This window comes from Capsicum annuum, chromosome 12 (assembly GCF_002878395.1).
Source record: "Capsicum annuum cultivar UCD-10X-F1 chromosome 12, UCD10Xv1.1, whole genome shotgun sequence".
NCBI lineage: Eukaryota > Viridiplantae > Streptophyta > Magnoliopsida > Solanales > Solanaceae > Capsicum > Capsicum annuum.
Window position 1 is genome coordinate 51,310,118 of NC_061122.1, and position 18,760 is coordinate 51,328,877.

The 18,760-nt window shown below is 35.8% G+C and overlaps 1 protein-coding gene across 2 annotated transcripts; it reads left to right on the top strand.

Annotated features, from left to right (window-relative positions):
• The first annotated feature begins 8,598 nt into the window (after positions 1-8,598).
• On the top strand, positions 8,599-17,263 carry LOC107849261 (putative pentatricopeptide repeat-containing protein At5g52630). Of its 2 annotated transcripts, XM_047401472.1 has the most exons (5): positions 8,599-12,410; positions 12,551-12,870; positions 12,948-13,035; positions 13,157-14,825; positions 16,793-17,263. In XM_047401472.1, exon 1 carries the CDS (start codon positions 8,668-8,670, stop codon positions 11,341-11,343), a length of 2,676 nt encoding a protein of 891 aa, XP_047257428.1. In that variant the 5' UTR covers positions 8,599-8,667; the 3' UTR covers positions 11,344-12,410; positions 12,551-12,870; positions 12,948-13,035; positions 13,157-14,825; positions 16,793-17,263. The 2 variants fall into 2 exon arrangements, with proteins under 2 accessions (XP_047257428.1, XP_016549366.1); XM_016693880.2 differs by lacking the exon at positions 16,793-17,263 and having other exon boundaries at positions 13,157-15,791.
• Positions 17,264-18,760: the final 1,497 nt, after the last annotated feature.

An 18,760-nucleotide genomic window follows, 5' to 3' on the forward strand; every position in this document is an offset into this window, starting at 1 on the left:
TTTTATTTCAACCAAGTATCCTTCTGGTATTTATTACACAGATATTTTTTCTGTTTGATTTTACTTTTTCATATTTTATATTTTTAGACCTAAATTTACTATGAATTTTGATTAGTATTTTAAAATATACTATTTTTTTAATTAATTAGAGAAGAATTACAACTTATAATATTTTTCGCATATACTTCCTCTGTTCATCTTTTTATCATATATTTTTATGTAATCAATTGATATCATTTTATCTTATACTAGCATTCTTAAACTATGTTTCTGATATAAAATTATAAAATATATAAAGTGTAAATAAGGGATAATCTTTATATTAATATTTTCCACTACTCAATTTCTACATAAAGCATGGGTTATGTATAGCCCATGCATGGAAACTTATACAACCTCTTTATCAAGGGGTGGGTTATGAGTAGGCTATAAGCCTAACTCAATAGTAGCCATATGGCATTTGTTACTTTACACATGGAATCTAGCCATACTCCCCCTGATGAAGATCCCGATTCAACTGGTTCAGTCTTCACATTCCAATATTATGTACCATTTTCTTGAGAGTTGAAGTTGGTAATGATTTAGTGAACAAATCTGTTGGATTATTACTAGAATGTATTTGTTGTACATCAATATCGTCATTCTTCTGGAGATCGTGCGTGAAGAATAACTTCAGCGAGATGTGCTTCGTTCGATATCCTTTTATAAAGCCTTTTTTTAATTGAGCAATGCAAGATGCATTATCATCAAATATGACTGTGGGAACCTTGATATCGAGCTTCAGGCCATATCTCTCTTTGATGGAATATCTCACAGATCTCAGCCATATGCTTTCTCTACTTGCCTCATGAATAACTATTATCTCAACATGATTTGAAGAAGTAGCAACGATAAACTGCTTTGTAGATCACCATGATATAGCAGTACCTCCGTATGTAAACACATAGCCTATTTGAGATCATGCTTTATGTGCGTCAGATAAATAACATGCATTTGTATGACCAACAAGATCTAGACTAGCTTTGTTAGTATAAAATAGATCCATATCAGTAGTCCCTTTTAGGTATCTCAATATATGCTTAACTCCATTTCAGTGTCTTTGCGTATGAGAAAAACTATACCTTGTTAGTAAATTAACAGAAAATGCTATATTCGTCCTTGTAACATTAGCAAGGTACATAAGTGCACCAATAGCATTGAGATATGGTACTTCGGGACCAAGAATCTCTTCACCTTCTTCTAAAGGTCAAAATGGATCTTTACTCACGTCGAGTGATCGAGAAACCATTGGAGTACTTAACGGATATGCTTTGTCCATGTACAATCATTTCAAAACTATCTCGGCATAGGCAGTTTGGTGAATGAAGACCCCATCTACTAAATGTTCAATTTGTAGACTAAGATAAAGTTTTTTCTTTCCAATATCTTTCATTTTGAATTCCTTCTTTAGATATTCAATTGCCGTTTGAATCTCTTCTGGAGTCCCAGTGAGATTTATATCATTCACATAAACAGCGAGTATAACAAATCCGAATGTTGTTTTCTTAATAAAAATACAAGGACAAATGACATCATTTGTGTAACCTTCATTTATCAAGTACTCACTAAGGTGATTATACCACATACGTGCTGATTGTTTTAGACCGTATAACGATCTTTGTAATCTGATTGAAAATAATTATCGAGACTTTGAACTATATGCTTCAGGCATCTTTAATCCTTCTGGGATTCTCATGTAAATATCATTATCAAGTGAGCCATAAAGATAAGTTGTAGCCATATTATTAGATGAATTTCAAGATTTTTATGTACAGCTAGTCCTATGAGGTATCGAAATGCTATTGCATTCATAATGGGTGAATATGCTTCTTCATGGTCGACACCGGGTCTTTAAGAGAACCCTTGCGCACTAAGGCGTGCCTTGTATCTTATAATTTTATTTTTGTTATTTATTTTACGTACGAAGATCCATTTATAGCCGATTGATTTTACACCATCTGGGGTTTGGACTACAGGTCCAAAAACCTCCCGTTTAGCAAGTGAGTTCAATTCTCATTGAATCTCCTCTTGCCATTTTGGTCAATCTTTTTTTCGTCGACATTCTTTGAAAGATAGAGGTTCAAGGTCCTCATTGTCTTGCATAATATTTAGTGCGACATTATATGCAAAAACATTATCCACCATAATTTTTGACCGATCTAAATTTACTTCATCACTAGTAGGACTTATTGAAAGTTCTACATTCACTTGAATCTCGGGTTTACTGATTTCTTCAGGAATATCAGGATTAATCAGATTTTAAGTCTCTTCAGGAGAATATTTTATAATATTATCTTTATCATTCTTTGCTCTTCTTTTTCTAGGATTTTTATATGGCCTACTACGCTTCAGGCGTGTTTGGGATTCAGAAGCTATGACATTCATAGATGGTCCTTTTGGGATTTCATTTCGGAAAGGAACATAGGCTGCAGGGATATGTGACTTAGTTATCCTTTTCAATTCATTAAATGCATCACGCATTTGATTTGCAACTTTCTATAAGTGAATGATCTTCTGGATCTCATTTTCACATATGGGGGTACGTGGATCATAATGAGATAATGATGACACTTTCCACACAATTTATCTTTTAAGTTCATGTTTCTCTCCCCCTAATTATGGAAAATTTGTTTCATCAAATCGACAATCTGTAAATCGAGCAGTAAACAAATCTCCCGTCAATGGTTCAAGGTAACGAATTATAGAAGGTGACTCAAACCCAACGTATATTACTAACCTTCTCTGGGGGCCCATCTTAGTACGTTGTGGTGGTACAAATAACATATATATAATACATCTAAAAATTTGTAGATGGGCAATATTTGGCTCATGAACAAGGACCAACTGTAATGAGGATTACTTATTATAATGAGTTGGTCTGAGATGAACAAGTGATGTTGTATATAAGATAACATGACCCAAAACAGTAGTAGGCAATTTCATTTTCATAAGTAGTGGTCTTTATATCAATTGTAAGCGCTTAATAAATGACTCAGCAAGACCATTTTGAGTATGAACATGAGCGACTGAATATTTAACTCTTATCCCAACCGACATACAATAATCATCAAAATCTTGGGATGTAAATTCTTCAGCATTATCGAGGCAAATGGACTTAATAGGATAATTTGGGAATTGCGTCCTTAATCGTATTACTTGTGCTAATAATTTTGCAAACGCCAGGTTACGAGATAATAAGAGACACACATGAGACCATCTTGAAGATGCGTCTATTAGGACCATAAAATATCTAAATGACCCACTAGGTGGGTGAATAGGTCCACATATATCCCCATGTATACTTTCTAGAAAAAAAAGGGATTCGACGCCAACTTTCAGTGGCGATGGTTTAGTTATCAGTGTGCCTTGATAACAAGCAGCACATGAAAATTCACGACTTGTAAGAATCTTTAGGTTCTTCATTAAGTGCTTTTTTGAATTTTCAATGATTTGTCTCATCATTATTGAGCCAAGATGGCCCATTCGATCATGCCAAAGCACAAACATATTTAGATCGGTAAACTTCTGATTTATGATAGAGTGTGCTTCAACTGTACTAATTTCTGCATAGTATAAGCTGGAAGACAAAGTTAGTAATTTCTCCAACACTTGCTTTTGACCTTGGTAATGCCAAGATATTCAACATTCATTTCACTTATTATCTCAATATGATATCCATTTCGGCGGATATCTTTAAAACTCAATAAGTTTCTTGGGGACTTAGAAGAGAAAAGTGCATCTTCTATAACTAATTTTGTCCTCTTTGGCAGAAATATAGTAGCTCTTCCAGAGTCTTTAATTAATTTCAAATTTTTAGAGATTGTTGTAACGTTTGCTTTTCTTCTAAGTAAGTGGGAAATGTATTTCTCATCTTTAAATATTATGTGTGTTGTCCCACTATTAATTACATAAATATCGTCACAATCGATTATTGATCCAAATAAAATTTGAGGAGTATCCATATTTTCTTCAAGATGAAAATATAAACAATGTAAATATTACAACATTACTAGCACATAACTGTAATACCCCGTAGTATTTTTAGCTCAGTTCAGTTTCTAGTTGCATGCATAAGGGACTTAAGGCCTGAAAATTTCACCAAGTGTAGGGGATTTAGTCATTTTTAAGGCTTCTAAACTTGGAGAATTTTTAACTTGGTCTTCTCGACCCCAAAATATTAGTTTTTGAGTTAATTCATGTTCAGGGATGTAAGGAGCATATCTCGAAGAAGTTTCAAATTTTTTGGATGGGATTTGGGCCATGTTTGAATTATGAAACCAGAGGGTTATCGTGATAAGCTCACGATGCAGTGTTATTCTCGTCGTCATGTAGACCGCATCGCAGTGAGGGAAATAAACTATCGCGATAGGCCGCATTGCGGTAAGTTTGATCCGTTCAGTTTTGAATTTAATTGTCTAAGGGGCAATTGGGTCTTTTTCCCCTTAACCCAATCATTCAAACACAGAGTGGGACATCATTTAGGGCATTATTTGCCCTTCTTCTCCAAATCCCTCTCAAGAAAACCCTCCGCTCTTCTCCAAGAACACAAATTCAATTCCTTTCTCCCCAAGAAATCAAGAATTCAAGTTCCCCAAGTTCAAGAACTTTCAAGAAAGCATCAAGATTGGTATTTCTCTTTCAAGTGGAAGGTTTAAGGTATGTGGGATATTCATTCATGGGTTTTCTTTCATCCATGGAACCCCAAAACCCTCTTTTTGATTAAAGATTGAATTTTTCTATCATTATTATATTTTATATTTTTTAAGACATGTTTCCATGGTAATTTAAATGCCTCAGTCTATGTATGATCGCATGCAAGGTTTTGAATTCCTCATGCTATGAATTTGAGTTTCACATGCTTTATTAAAGTGAATTTTATGATGAATCCTAAATTTATGATTCTTAGCAAGAATTTTCATGTTAAATTCCTGATCCCCACATGTTTGATAAAATGTCTATGCTTATGGGTTTTGATCCATGAGCTTTTACTACAGTCTTAAGCTTGTTATTACATTTAGTGATTATTCAGTGCTGGTGGGTTATGAGCACCCGATACCTATGTGTTTTACATGATTTTCAGATTTTCAAGTATGATTCAGTTAAACCATGATTATTCTTATTTATTCAGTTATTATGATCATAATGAACACTATCAGTCATGAAATAATGTCCAGTTAAACTCAGTCCAGTTTCAGTTTTAGTGTTAGTTTAATTGGGAGTACGATTTAGCACCGAGTGAATGCAGGGGTGACGGCTTCCCCGTCAGTTAGGTAGTAGAGTCGTTAGTAACAATCCTTGTATTTCAAAACAACATAGTCAGTGTAGGATATGGGGAGTCGCTCGTCAGTTTAGGCTTGACACCCTAGTTCTTCAAGACACCAAATTAGTGGCCACACAACCAGTGTTAGTACCCATGGTACGTTACTAACACTCTTCCAACTAAGGTTACAAGTTGGACCCCAATTAGCTCAGATTGGGGCATGTCGATTAGATGATACCTCCCACAGTCTCAGTACAATATTCAGTGTATTTTCAGTTTAGGTTTGCTTGACTAAGTGTACAAACTTTCAGACATTCAGTTTTACAACTTTCAGTCTTTCAGATTACAGATTTATCTCAGTAACATAACAAATATACACTTAGTCTTGCATTCTCAGATATTACATTTTTCATGCATTCATGTTCAGTTATCTCATGCTAGTCAGTTAGTTCTTATTTTATATGCACAGTACCCCATGCATATCAATCTGTATACTCTTCTTTGCACTATGATGTCTTATATTATAGGTTTGGACGCACAGTTTCTCGATCGCAGTTAGATAGCTCAGCGTAATCCAGCTGTCGTAGTCGTGTGAGTCCTCATCCATCGAGAACATGTTATAATTATTCAGTTATTTCAGTATTTCATTTTATTCAGTCAGTCAAAGTTAGTTGGGGGTCTGTCCCATCATCTCCTCAGTCAATTTAGAGGCTTTCATATATTCAGACAGTCAGTTAGATAATTAGTCAGTTTTATCAGTCTTATCAGATATTTCAGACTTGTGATTCATTCGTATTTTCAGTATTCAGACTTTATGGCTTTATCAGTTGTTTTCTACACATGTCCATTATTATTATTTTATTCAATGCTTTCAGCAGGTACCAGCACATGGGTCAGCTTGTGGTCACTTGTAACCGTAAGCACCGTTGTCGCGACTAGAGGATAGCCTCGGACCGTGACAATAACGTATTACACAAACTTTATTTATTTACAAGACTAGTGAGATACTATTAACAGAAATATAAACTAATACAACCTAACAGGAAAGTAAAATAATCATACTATTATAGATTCATCACCGATAGGGCGGCTAACATATTCTTCAGGGATTGCAAAGAAATCTGAGACATCTAAATTCATGGGCTTAATATTATTTTCAGAGATAGAGTTTGCCTCTACGTCGTTATATGTTTTCTTAAGGAATTCCTGATAGAGCTTCACCAAATGCTTTGGCCTACAACGGGTACGCGACTAATGCCCTTTTCCTCCACATCGATAACATTTATTTTTAGATTCGTCCTTGACACTGCCTCAATAGCTTTACCCTTCTTTTTACACTGCTAGTGTAGAGGGTCATTGTTTAGTGCAAGACGATCACCCTGATTAAAATATCTACCTCTACCACGAATGAGTCCAAGGCTTATTTCACGCCTGATTTGGTGAAAATGTGCAGCATTCACTTTAGGGAATGAAGCAGTATCAGGAGGTCAACTTTCATGATTTCTCATTAAAAGATCATTATGTTGTTCAGCAACAAGAAAATGAGAAATCAATTCAGAATACTTTTTAAATCTCATTTCTCGGTACTGTGCTGCGGGAGCATACTCGAGGCGGGAAAGGTAGAGAATGTTTTCTCTAACATGTCCTGATCAGTGATATTTTCTTCGCATAAATTCAACTGCGATTTAATTCTAAACATGGCAGAATTATAATCAGTTATATTTTAAAAATCTTGCAACCTCAGATGGGTCCATTCATAATGTGTTTTTGGAAGGACGACCATCTTCAGGTGGTCGTATCTTTCTTTTTAATTATTCCACAATATAAGGGGATCCTTAATCGTGAGGTATTCCATTTTCAAACCTTCGTTAAGATGATGACGGAGAAATATCATGGCCTTGGCCCGGTTTTGGTTTGATGCCTGATTGCTGTTTTCGATGGTGTCTGCCAAACCCATCGCATCCAAATATATTTCAGCATCCAGTGCCCAGGACATGTAAGTTTTATCCGATATATCTAGGGCAACAAATTTGTGTTTGGATGTATTTAATATTATTTTAAGAAAAATAAATACTTACCTTAAAATTTAAATATCGTTGAAAAGTTTTTGCAGAGACTCATGCTGAAAACGTGATATAAAATTATAAAAAAATATAAAGTGTAAATAAGGGAGAATCTTTGTATTAATAGTTTCATAATTATAAAAATTAATTCTAAAAATTTTGGATTTTTTTTTTTGGAAAGTGATTTATTTTGACCGGTAAGAACTTCAGAGCACCCACTGCTGATTTCAAATCGTTACAAGCAAATCCCAGAACTGGGGGATACGCTGATATGCCCTTACAACCTGTTTAGATAGTGGTTTGTCATTGTTTCATAATGTATGGTATGGTGTAGTATGGTATGGTATAGTATGGTATGGTACAGTACCATGTTTTGATGGACTGTATCATTCACTGCGGTTTAATAATAGATTTTTTGTTTGGTTTGATGGTATGGTAATAGGTAAATTTACTAAAATGCCCCTAATTGTAATACATTTGAGATATCAACTCTTTTATCCATATCATTGCTAGCGTAACCAGTTGTCCTTTCTTTCTTGATGCTTTTCATAGCTACCCGATGATCCTTTTAAGACGCCAAATTCACAAGGGTATTTGCTAAACAAAGGTTTGACGAACGCAAACTAATGCAATCGGGAAGTACTTCCCATTCAATAAAACAATTGGTATACATGTATGTATCTTAGAGTTCAAAAATCACTTCCTATGTATATGCTTTTTGTGCATTCACTCTGTTTCCTCCATTTCAATTTTCATTTTTTTTTATCAAATTGAGTTTTTATTGACATTAAAAACTATTAATACTAAATAACTGTGATCATTTTTCTCACTCTTTGAATTTTTATATTGCTAACAGGAAGTCTTGCAATCTTCGATCTTGTTAACAAATGCATAGTGTTAGCATGTATTTTGTTGATAAGGATAAAATAGGATTAAAGAAAATTATATTAGGGTATAGTTGAAAAAGAAAAATGAAAACCATGGCACACCACCAATTTGGTGGTTCAATAAATTGCTTCATTCCATGATTATCAAACCGTGGAATAATAACGTACCATACCACCATTTTTAGAAAAATATGAAAACAAACATAATTTTCATGGTAATCATACCATACAATACCATGGGAAATCACCGTCCAAACAGGTTATTAGATTGCTTCACAACAAAAAAACAACGAAATATACTCCTTATCGAACTGCTCGTATTAACCCCCCCCCCCCCCCGCCCCCCGCCCCTTCCCTCCTCCTTCGTCAAAAAAATAAAAGAATAACAGAGCAAGAGTCGACATCAACCAATTGGGCAATGGTTTTCGAATCAAATTTTTGGCGCCTTTCACAAAACTCGTATTTTTCCTACACAAAGCTCCTTTTACATCTTTCCCAAACAAAATCTTTAACCCCAGGTCTTCAAATCCAAGCCCATTTAACCAAACTTGGCTTAAATGACAGCAAGCATAGAAACCATTTAATTAATTTACACTCGAACTGTGGTTATTTTGACAATGCACGTAAACTGCTCGACGAAAGTCCTGAACCAGATTTAGTTTCTTGGTCATCTTTAATTTCTGGGTATACCAAGAATGGTTTTGGTAAAGATGCTTTAAGGGCTTTTTTCAAAATGCATTCCTTGGGTCTTAAATGTAATGAGTTCACTTTTCCTAGTGTGCTTAAGGCGTGTTCAGTTGAAAAGGAGCTGTTTTTGGGTAAGCAGATTCATGGGGTTGTTGTGGTTACGGGATTTGATTGTGATGTTTTCGTTGCGAATACGTTGGTTGTTATGTACGCTAAATGTGGCGAGCTTGTGGAGTCTAGGATGTTGTTTGAGGAAATTCCGGAAAGGAATGTTGTTTCTTGGAACGCGTTGTTTTCTTGTTATACACAGAATGATTTTTTTAGTGAGGCAATGTGTATGTTTCGTGATATGATTGGTAGAGGAGTTAGGCCTGATGAATATAGTTTGTCGAATATATTGAATGCTTGTACTGGGTTAGGAGATATTGTTGAAGGAAAGAAAATACATGGGTATTTGGTGAAGCTTGGTTATGATTATGATCCATTCTCGTCTAATGCACTTGTTGACATGTATGCAAAAGGGGGAGATCTTAAGGATGCTATTAGAGCTTTTGGGGGAATTGTGGTACCTGACATTGTTTCATGGAATGCTATTATTGCTGGTTGCGTTCTTCATCAATGCCAAACCCAGGCTATAGATATGTTGAATCAGATGAGAAGGTCAGGAATTTGGCCAAACATGTTCACTTTATCAAGTGCTCTCAAGGCTTGTGCCGCACTAGAGCTCCCTGAGTTGGGTAAAGTGTTACACTCTCTTTTGATAAAGAAAGATATCATTTTGGATTCATTTGTGAGTGTTGGTCTTATTGATATGTATTGCAAGTGTGATTTAACCAAGGATGCGAGGTTGATCTATGATCTGATGCCCGGGAAGGACTTAATTGCGTTGAATGCTATGATCTCTGGTTACTCACAGAATGAGGCAGACGGTGCATGTCTAGACCTTTTTAGTCAGACATTCACTCAAGGGATTGGATTTGATCAGACAACCTTACTTGCCATCCTCAACTCTGCTGCTGGCTTGCAGGCTGCCAATGTCTGCAAACAAGTCCATGCACTCTCTGTGAAGTCGGGATTTTTGTGTGACACCTTTGTAATAAACAGTCTTGTTGATTCTTATGGAAAATGTATCCAGCTGGATGATGCAGCTAGAATTTTTGACGAGTGCCCTACTCCAGATTTGCCATCTTTTACCTCTCTTATAACAGCTTATGCTTTACTTGGTCAAGGTGAAGAAGCCATGAAACTGTATCTGAAGTTACAGGACATGGATCTCAAGCCAGACTCATTTGTTTGCAGTTCTCTCCTAAATGCATGTGCAAATCTATCAGCATACGAGCAGGGGAAACAAATACATGCTCATGTTTTGAAGTTTGGGTTCACGACAGATGTGTTTGCTGGTAATTCTCTAGTTAATATGTATGCCAAGTGTGGAAGTGTAGAGGATGCTAGCTGTGCTTTCCATGAGGTTCCGAAGAAAGGTATCGTTTCATGGTCGGCAATGATTGGAGGACTTGCCCAACACGGACATGCGAAACAGGCGCTTCATTTATTTGATGAGATGTTGAAAGATGGTGTATCTCCAAATCACATTACACTAGTTAGTGTCCTTTATGCATGCAACCATGCTGGCTTAGTTGCAGAAGCCAAGAAGTATTTTGAAACAATGAAAGACTCGTTTAGGATTGAACCAACTCAAGAGCATTATGCATGCATGATTGATGTCCTAGGCAGAGCAGGAAAACTAGATGACGCTATTGAGCTAGTAAATAAGATGCCTTTTGAAGCTAATGCATCTGTCTGGGGTGCTCTTCTGGGTGCTGCAAGAATCCACAAGAACGTAGAGGTAGGGAAACATGCTGCTGAGATGCTTTTTAATCTTGAACCAGAGAAATCTGGCACTCATGTTCTCCTTGCAAATATTTATGCATCAGTTGGGTTGTGGGCAGATGTTGCAAAAGTAAGAAGATTCATGAAGACCAGCAGAGTAAAAAAGGAACCTGGTATGAGTTGGATTGAAGTTAAAGATAGTATTTACACATTTATAGTTGGAGACAGAAGCCATCAGCGAAGTGATGAAATATATGGCAAACTGGAGGAGTTGGGACATCTAATGGCTAAAGCTGGTTATGTTCCTATGATAGATATTGATCTCCATGATGTAGAGAGGAAACAAAAGGAGATTCTTCTCTCCTATCATAGTGAGAAACTAGCTGTTGCATTTGGGCTGATTGCTACACCTCCTGGTGCTCCTATTAGAGTGAAGAAGAACCTTCGGATTTGTTTGGACTGCCATACAACATTTAAGTTCATGTGTAAAATCGTCTCTAGGGAGATCATTATTAGAGATATTAACCGGTTTCACCATTTCAAAGACGGATTTTGTTCATGTGGAGATTACTGGTGACATGTTTACCCTTATGATGTCCCTATTTCCTAGTCGTATGCATTCATTAAGGTTGCTGAAGGAAATGCAGCTTTTGAATATGAGGGGCTGTTATTGGCCATTCTGCTGTTCATATCAAAGAACCTGGAATCCTTGTCACAGAGGCAATGGTACTTTAGGAGCAGACTCATTGGCTGAAACGCGAGGTCTTTACTTACAGAAGCCATTTGTAAGAAGCAAATGAGATTATCCAATGTTGCAAAGCTGATGCATTCCAGTGGTGAGATCATGGACTACGTAACTGTGGATGCTTATCAAGTTGGAGAGTTTCCTTTTTGGCTGCACCAAACCTGGACAACAAATTATCCAAATCTAGTTTGCACTTATCATTCTCCTGCGCACAGTTGGACTAGCAACTATTGCATCCTTGGTAGTGATTATACTCACTGTGCTGTGGAATACTCTGCTAGCAAAGATCCAACATAAATTCCAATCCAAGATAATGGTTGAACAAGATGATAGGTTTAAGGCTGTCTCAGAGGCTCTTGTAATGGGAAGCTCATTTAAGAAGGTCATAGAAAGTTTGAGGCAAGTAGAAGAGAAATGTTATTCAGCTGTTTAATTGAGTAACGGATATAATTCCTTCCTTTATGGATCATCACCTGTTTTGGGCTCTGCTGCAACATTTGGGCCTTGTTATTTCCTAGGTGTTCCACTGCATGCAAGCAACATTTTCACCTTTGTAGCAACTTTACGTCTGGTTCAGAGTCCAGTAGCAACATTTTTGACCTTATTGTTGTGGTGATTTAAACCAAGGTTTCCGTTGCGAGAATTGTCAAGTTCCTTGGGCCCCGGAACTGGAAAACGCAAATACTAGGCAGAAGCCCAACTTTGAATATACAGATCATGCTATACTTATGAAATCAGCTAATCTCTGATGGGAAGAGAATCCATCTTGACCTACACTGAGAAATATTAATTTGGAGGTTAGACCCGGTCAGAAAATTGCTATATGTGGAGAGGTGGGCTCAGGAAAGTCAACTCTTCTGGCAGCAATTCTTGGAAAGATTCCAAGTATCCAAGGAACTGTAAGTTCTATTCGTTACTTACTGTTTTCTTTGCTAGGTAGAAAATGATAAGCAGGCTTGAAGCTTTTATTATAGGCGCATTCATAATTTTTTACTTCACTTCATATCCAACTGACTCATTGATTCTTCATGTTACGTAGGTTCAAGTTTATGGAAGAATTGCCTATGTCGCTCAGTCAGCATGGATTCAGATGGGGACAATACAACAGAATATTTGTTTGGTTCTCCACTGGATAGCCAGAGATACAAGCAAACTTTGGTAAAGTGTTCACTGTTGAAAGACCTTGAATTGCTACCTTATAGTGATCACACTGAAATAGGTGAAAGAGGAGTTAATCTTAGTGGTGGTCAAAAGCAACACATTCAACTTGCTCGTGCACTGTGTCAGAATGCTGATATATATCTCTTAGATGATCCATTCAATGCCGTAGATGTACATACTGCTAGTAGCCTACTCAATGTAAGAAAGTTGTTGATAGTTTTGTGCTTCATATCACTTCTCGACTGGAAGCTCAAGTCAGGGCTTGTTTTTTGCAGGAATACATCATGGAAGCTCTCTCAGGGAAAACTGTTTTTTCTTGTGACACACCGAGTTGATTTTCTTCCTCCTTTTGATATGGTTCTGGTTAGTATTTCTTGATGAACTTCTCTTTCTAATATGTTCTCTTTAAAATAACAGTTATTATTGAAGCTGAATGGTTATATTCACAAGAAATAGCCTTACATATGTCTACTTTTATTCACAGTTACTGTCAGATGGGGAAATTTTACATGCAGCTCCATATCATCAGTTATTGGCCTCGACCAAAGAGTTTCAGGACTTGGTTGATGCACACAAGGAGACCGCTGGTTCAGGAAAGATTGCAGAAGTTACTTTATTAAGGCGAGAATCTCATACAAGAGAACTTCGTAAGAATGATACTGGCAAAAATTCTATAGCCTCTGAAGGTGATCCGTTGATTAAGGAAGAAGAGAGAGAAGTCGGAGACACTGGATTTAAGCCTTATGTTCAATATCTAAATCAGAACAAAAGGTATCTCTTCTTTGCTATGGCTGTACTCTCGCACATAACATTTGCGGTTGGTCAGGTAACACAGAACTTCTGGATGGCTGCACATGTTGATAATCCCCATGTTAGCACTTTGATACTGATTGGAGTAATTACGGTAGAAAGTTGCTCTGTTTCAGGGCTAATGAACACTTCAAACGAAGTATATAATTTGAAAAATTACATGGTGGACTTAAAGATACGTCTTGTTAATGTAGAGAATGGAAAACCATGGACTATGTTGATTGTTGCATGACTCATGTCGGAAGTGATTCTGCTGATTTATTCATCCTCTACTCACTATGTTTCTTCTATGAAGAGCTATTCTGAAAAGCTATGTTGCTCAAACCCTTCAAAGTCCTTGTGGCTATTCTCACCCGTGTTGATCCAACATGATATTTGTGTGGGGTCCACATTGGATTTGATCAACTTAGCTGGAGATGCTTTGGGTATATCTACTACTCCAAATGCCACTTGTAGAAATAATTAGCACTTCATCAAAAAAGAATTGGGTGGCTGCCAAGTACTATGCTTCCAAATGTGGAATTGGGTTTTCAGTGCGAAGTAAAGCATGCTGGAGAGTTCCCTTGGAAGTTGTTTGCAGCTCAAGAACAACAAGAGTTTCTTTGCGATGTCGTGTAGTGTGTACAGCTAGTGGCTTAAAGGGAAGAGTAAAGCTTATTCAAAGTATTTTTGTTATCGCTTTTTATGTGTGTTATGGAGAAACCAAGGAGCGCATTTGCAATAGCCTCTTAGTTGGCTTTTGATTTTTGGAATGTTCATATGAGGTATGGTTTGGTAAAGTATACAAGTGATGATTATACATGCACAAGCTTGGAAACTGGATCCTCATTGTTTGGGCCAATTGGATGCAGAAAACAAGAAACCATTTGATGCACTAAGCTTCTGTCCCAATAGCTGCAGATATGTGCCATTTCTCTGTGCTCAGCGTTGACTCGCCTTTCTGCCTATATCTTATATTGAAATAGGGAAAATCCTTTATCGGCAATTCGGCATTACTCAACTTCACTTATTTTGTTGGGTGCTGATTACAAAAGTATCATGGTTGGACTGTGCACTAAAGCTCCTGCTATGCGCAGAATCCGGGGAAGGGCCCAACCACAAAGATCTATTGTACGCAACCTTACCTTGCATTTTTGCGAGAGGCTGTTTTCAAGGCTTGAACCAGTGACCTTCCGGTCACATGGCAGCAACTTTATCAGTTTCTCTGAGGTTACTGCATGGAAAAATTGGCAACTTAATATTTGTACCTTCTGTCGTTGCTGACGCTTTATTTTAACGAGACAAAGAAGTTTGACATGTGGATCTGTATAACTTGGTTACTACGCTGTTGATTCTTGTCACAGGTGCGTCATCCTGTCAGTATTGCTGACATCTGGAAGAAATTCTGCTTATTTAAATCATCTTGTTTTATCTAGTTGGAAAAGATTTTGATTCAAGAGTACAATAATATTTGCTGAATTTTATCACGATTGATGATATGTTAGATCAAGTAAAATTTCCCATGTATTGTGTGATTTAACTTATCTGTTGCTTTGACTTGTTATTTAGGACATATGCATGTAGAAGAGGCCCTGAAAGTACCATTGCATACATTTTTCAATTCTTGTTCTTTCTATCTGATTAGGTTTATGAAGTTTCTTGTAACATGCGACCTTTCTGAAGTTCCCTGCTGTCATTCCTAGGCGGGCCTGCTAGCGAGTTTCCACATCTTCTCTCTCATGTTAAGCAGTCAGTTGGTTATAGAGTGAGTGTTGTAGAGTACGGAACAATACATGATTATTTTCTGCTTTGCATCTACAAGGACTGTGAAAATGAGCGTACTTTCTTTTTCAGAAAGAAAGCAGTAGGTGCACCATTATCATTCACTATTAGATGGAGTGGATCTACTTAAAGAAGTTGGGTGCCAACTCCCACAATTTCCTAAAGTTTTTTTTTTTTTTAAACCACCCGGTGTACGATACTCACTTTTTAGGAGTGCGATTATATCTGAATTCGCCCCGCATCGGCCCCATTTGGGGGAGAGCTCCCCACAATTTCCTAAAGTTATGAGAATGAAAAATAGCAACTGTTATTTCCCCCCACTTTTTCACTTCAAAGCTAATCAATTAGAGTAATTTGATTTACATAATTTAAAAAAAGAAAATATTTTTACATAATACACTCAATAGATTTGTTGCAGAAATATTTTTGAAGCTTAATAGGGTCTTTAAGCATGTTAATACATCCAAAAAAAATAAAAAATCTTTATCATTACTTTATCTCTCTTTCCTATATTTACTTCCTTTTTGTCTCTCATTAAATAATTCTTTACTTTCTCTCTCTTTCCCATTTACTTTCTCTCTCTTTTTCATATTTGCTCCATTTTTTTCTTCCATTAAACAACCGATTGTTCTTCCGTTATTGAATACTTTTTTTCACGCTCAAATTCAAGCAATCGTATACTTAGAGATTACCAATTTGTAAGTTATCAAACATTTATTGAACTTATATATTGATTTTTGTCAATAATTTTAATTTTTTTTTTAACTTTACCAAATCACAATCTGAATCGATTTTTTATTGTATTTTTGTTTTTTATGTAATTAATTGTTTTTGCAAATCCATTTCAGTGTGATAGTTCGATAATATCATTTTTTTTCATTTATTAAAAGTCAGATCTTTGTTTTTGGTTTAAAGTTGTTGGTTCTTATTCGAATTCTTGTTTAGTTGCATGTTGATTTTTATGAAATTACCTTATTTTGCAATCTCATTCTAGTTTGTTAGTTGATTTTTTCTGTTTTTTTTTTCATATAATACAAGTCAGATCTTTGAATTTCTTGTTTATAGTTGTGATTGCTTAATCAATATAGTATAAATTTGATAGTGGATTCTCGTCCTAACTTTAGTTTAGGACTTAGGCAGTTAGATGCTCAAAAACAAAATATGTTCGTTGGTTTTGTTCCTGGCATATTTGATATTATACGTTTATATTATTTGATTATACATTACTTTATTTTTTTAGACTAATGTATAATATTAGTTTTTTGCTTTATATTTCATTATATTATACAATAAGAAGATGTACATAAAAGAGACAGTTAAAAAGATTATTGTATAAATTGACATTATTCATTAAAAAAGATTTTTTTTTAAATGTATAAGCTGCCATCATACATGTCAATCAAAACGCATTTGATGTTGAATATGTTCAAAACATACCCCAACAAGCATCTGAAAGTTTGTAAGTAAATTACAATTTTTTTATAATGTATAACTATGTTTAAATTAATGTACTTACTATTACTTCATTTTTATTTATTTTAAAAATCAGGGACTGGCATTTTTGTTGCTGCTTATGCAGAAATATTAAGTGAGGGCAGCAAGTGCATTCATGCGTGTTTGATGCTGAAAGTCAACGTGCACGCTATGCTTCATTACTGTAGCATTACGGAGTAGAAAAGGCAAATGAAGGGTACACGAGTGATAGTGGCGATCCTCCTTGGCCAAGGAATAGTGCGCTCCAAGACATTGATGAAAGTGCAATTGTTACTTTAGAGTTGCATTATTTAATAAAAGTCGAAATTGAATCAACTAAGTCTTAGTTTTGTGGTTGATGTTAAACGAATTCAAAGATTACTTTCTGGATGTTAATTTACATTTATGGATGTCTTCATCTTATGAGAATATGCTTTTTAGTCACTGAGACACTACTGAAATGTTACTAACTGATTCATAGTACTTATTGAATTTTCCTTTCACTTATTTTGTTAATGATTAAAAAAACGTTTTAATCTTGTGACTATTTTCTTCTTCTTCATCTCTTCCATTATAATTTTGTAGTCATAAATATTGTTTTGCTGGGAAGGTTGCAATGATCGTAGAATATGATTTTCTTTATAATTTTGTAGTTATAAATGTTGTTTGCTGGGAAGTTCGTTGTAAAAGGCCTCAATGGCCGTAGAATGTGATTACGATGATCGTAGTTGTGTTGTTTAGTTGATTTTCATCCCGTATTTTGTTTCATTGTTAGCTATATATATGTCGTGCTAGTTTTGCTACTGTAGAATTTAGGATTTCCTTTTCCTCTTTGTTACTTAGATAATATGAATCCTAATCTATACGAATATGGAGATGGTAGTTGATCCTAAAGTTCATATTTTGAAACTGCGTTCTTATTGAATTGTCTGCGAAAAGTGCTTATTAGTTAAGCCCATCATGTTAAGTAAGTCTCTTATTCCATTTCTTGATGTGTTCGTTTATGCTAGCTTAAAATCTTACTTGAACTATTCTTTTCCAAGTGATGGATTATGGGTCCTAGTTTGTTCTCTTTTTCTCCATGTACCTATTATGCACTTAGGCTCCCATGTTTCTTTTCAGCGTTTAAGAAGTCATCTTGGTTGTCTTGTCTTTTTTTTTTGTGCACAACAGAACAATTCTTATCTCAAAATGTCAAAAGGAAACAGAGGGGTTAGTTCATAAGTAGAGAAATTCTCATCTCAAAAATCCTCTATGACCCTCTTGACGAAAATCCTCATAGATTTGTCAAGAAGAGGATAAGAATTGTGTTTCTTTACGGATGTTGTCTTTTTTTTTAGTTACAAGTTCCCTTAAATACGGATATGTTGTTGTCTCTTTTGTGTGTTGAATTAGAAGGGTAAGACGGACAAAATGAGTCAAAGCAGTGTGCTTCTTGTGTTTCTTGTATGTTTTTCCTTTTATATGTTAGTCATGTTGATGATTGAGATTATTTCTCTATATGCGTAAACTCTTTTATCTGTGTATGTTCCTGAATACATCATTGGGAAATCAAATGGATCACGTCTCATGTGTGAATTGTTATGTCTTGCATCGATTAGGATGGTTTGAGTTGTTGGAACATGTATGTTTCTATCTTAGTCTCAACTTAGTTGTGGTTAAAGATCATGACAAGTTTTCTCCTAAGTACGTCTTTATGTGAAGTTGAGGATCCCTCTAAAGAACTTTCGGACTTTAATTTGTCAACGAGGATGAAACAATACACAGACTTTATTTTCTTGTATTTTCCTTGAGATGTCTTGTTTTGTGAAGCACCTTAGATAATTTTCTATTTTTTGTTCAACACCAGTAGCATAAGTTTCAAGTATCTCGGGTCTTTGATTCAGGAGAACGGTAAGATTGACGAGGATGTCTCCCACCGTATTGGGGCGGGATGGATGAAGTGGAAGCTTACATCGGGGGTGTTGTGTGATAAAAAGGTGTCGCCCAAGCTTAAAGGCAAATTCTATAGGGTGGCAGTCCATTCGGCCATGTTGTATGGAGC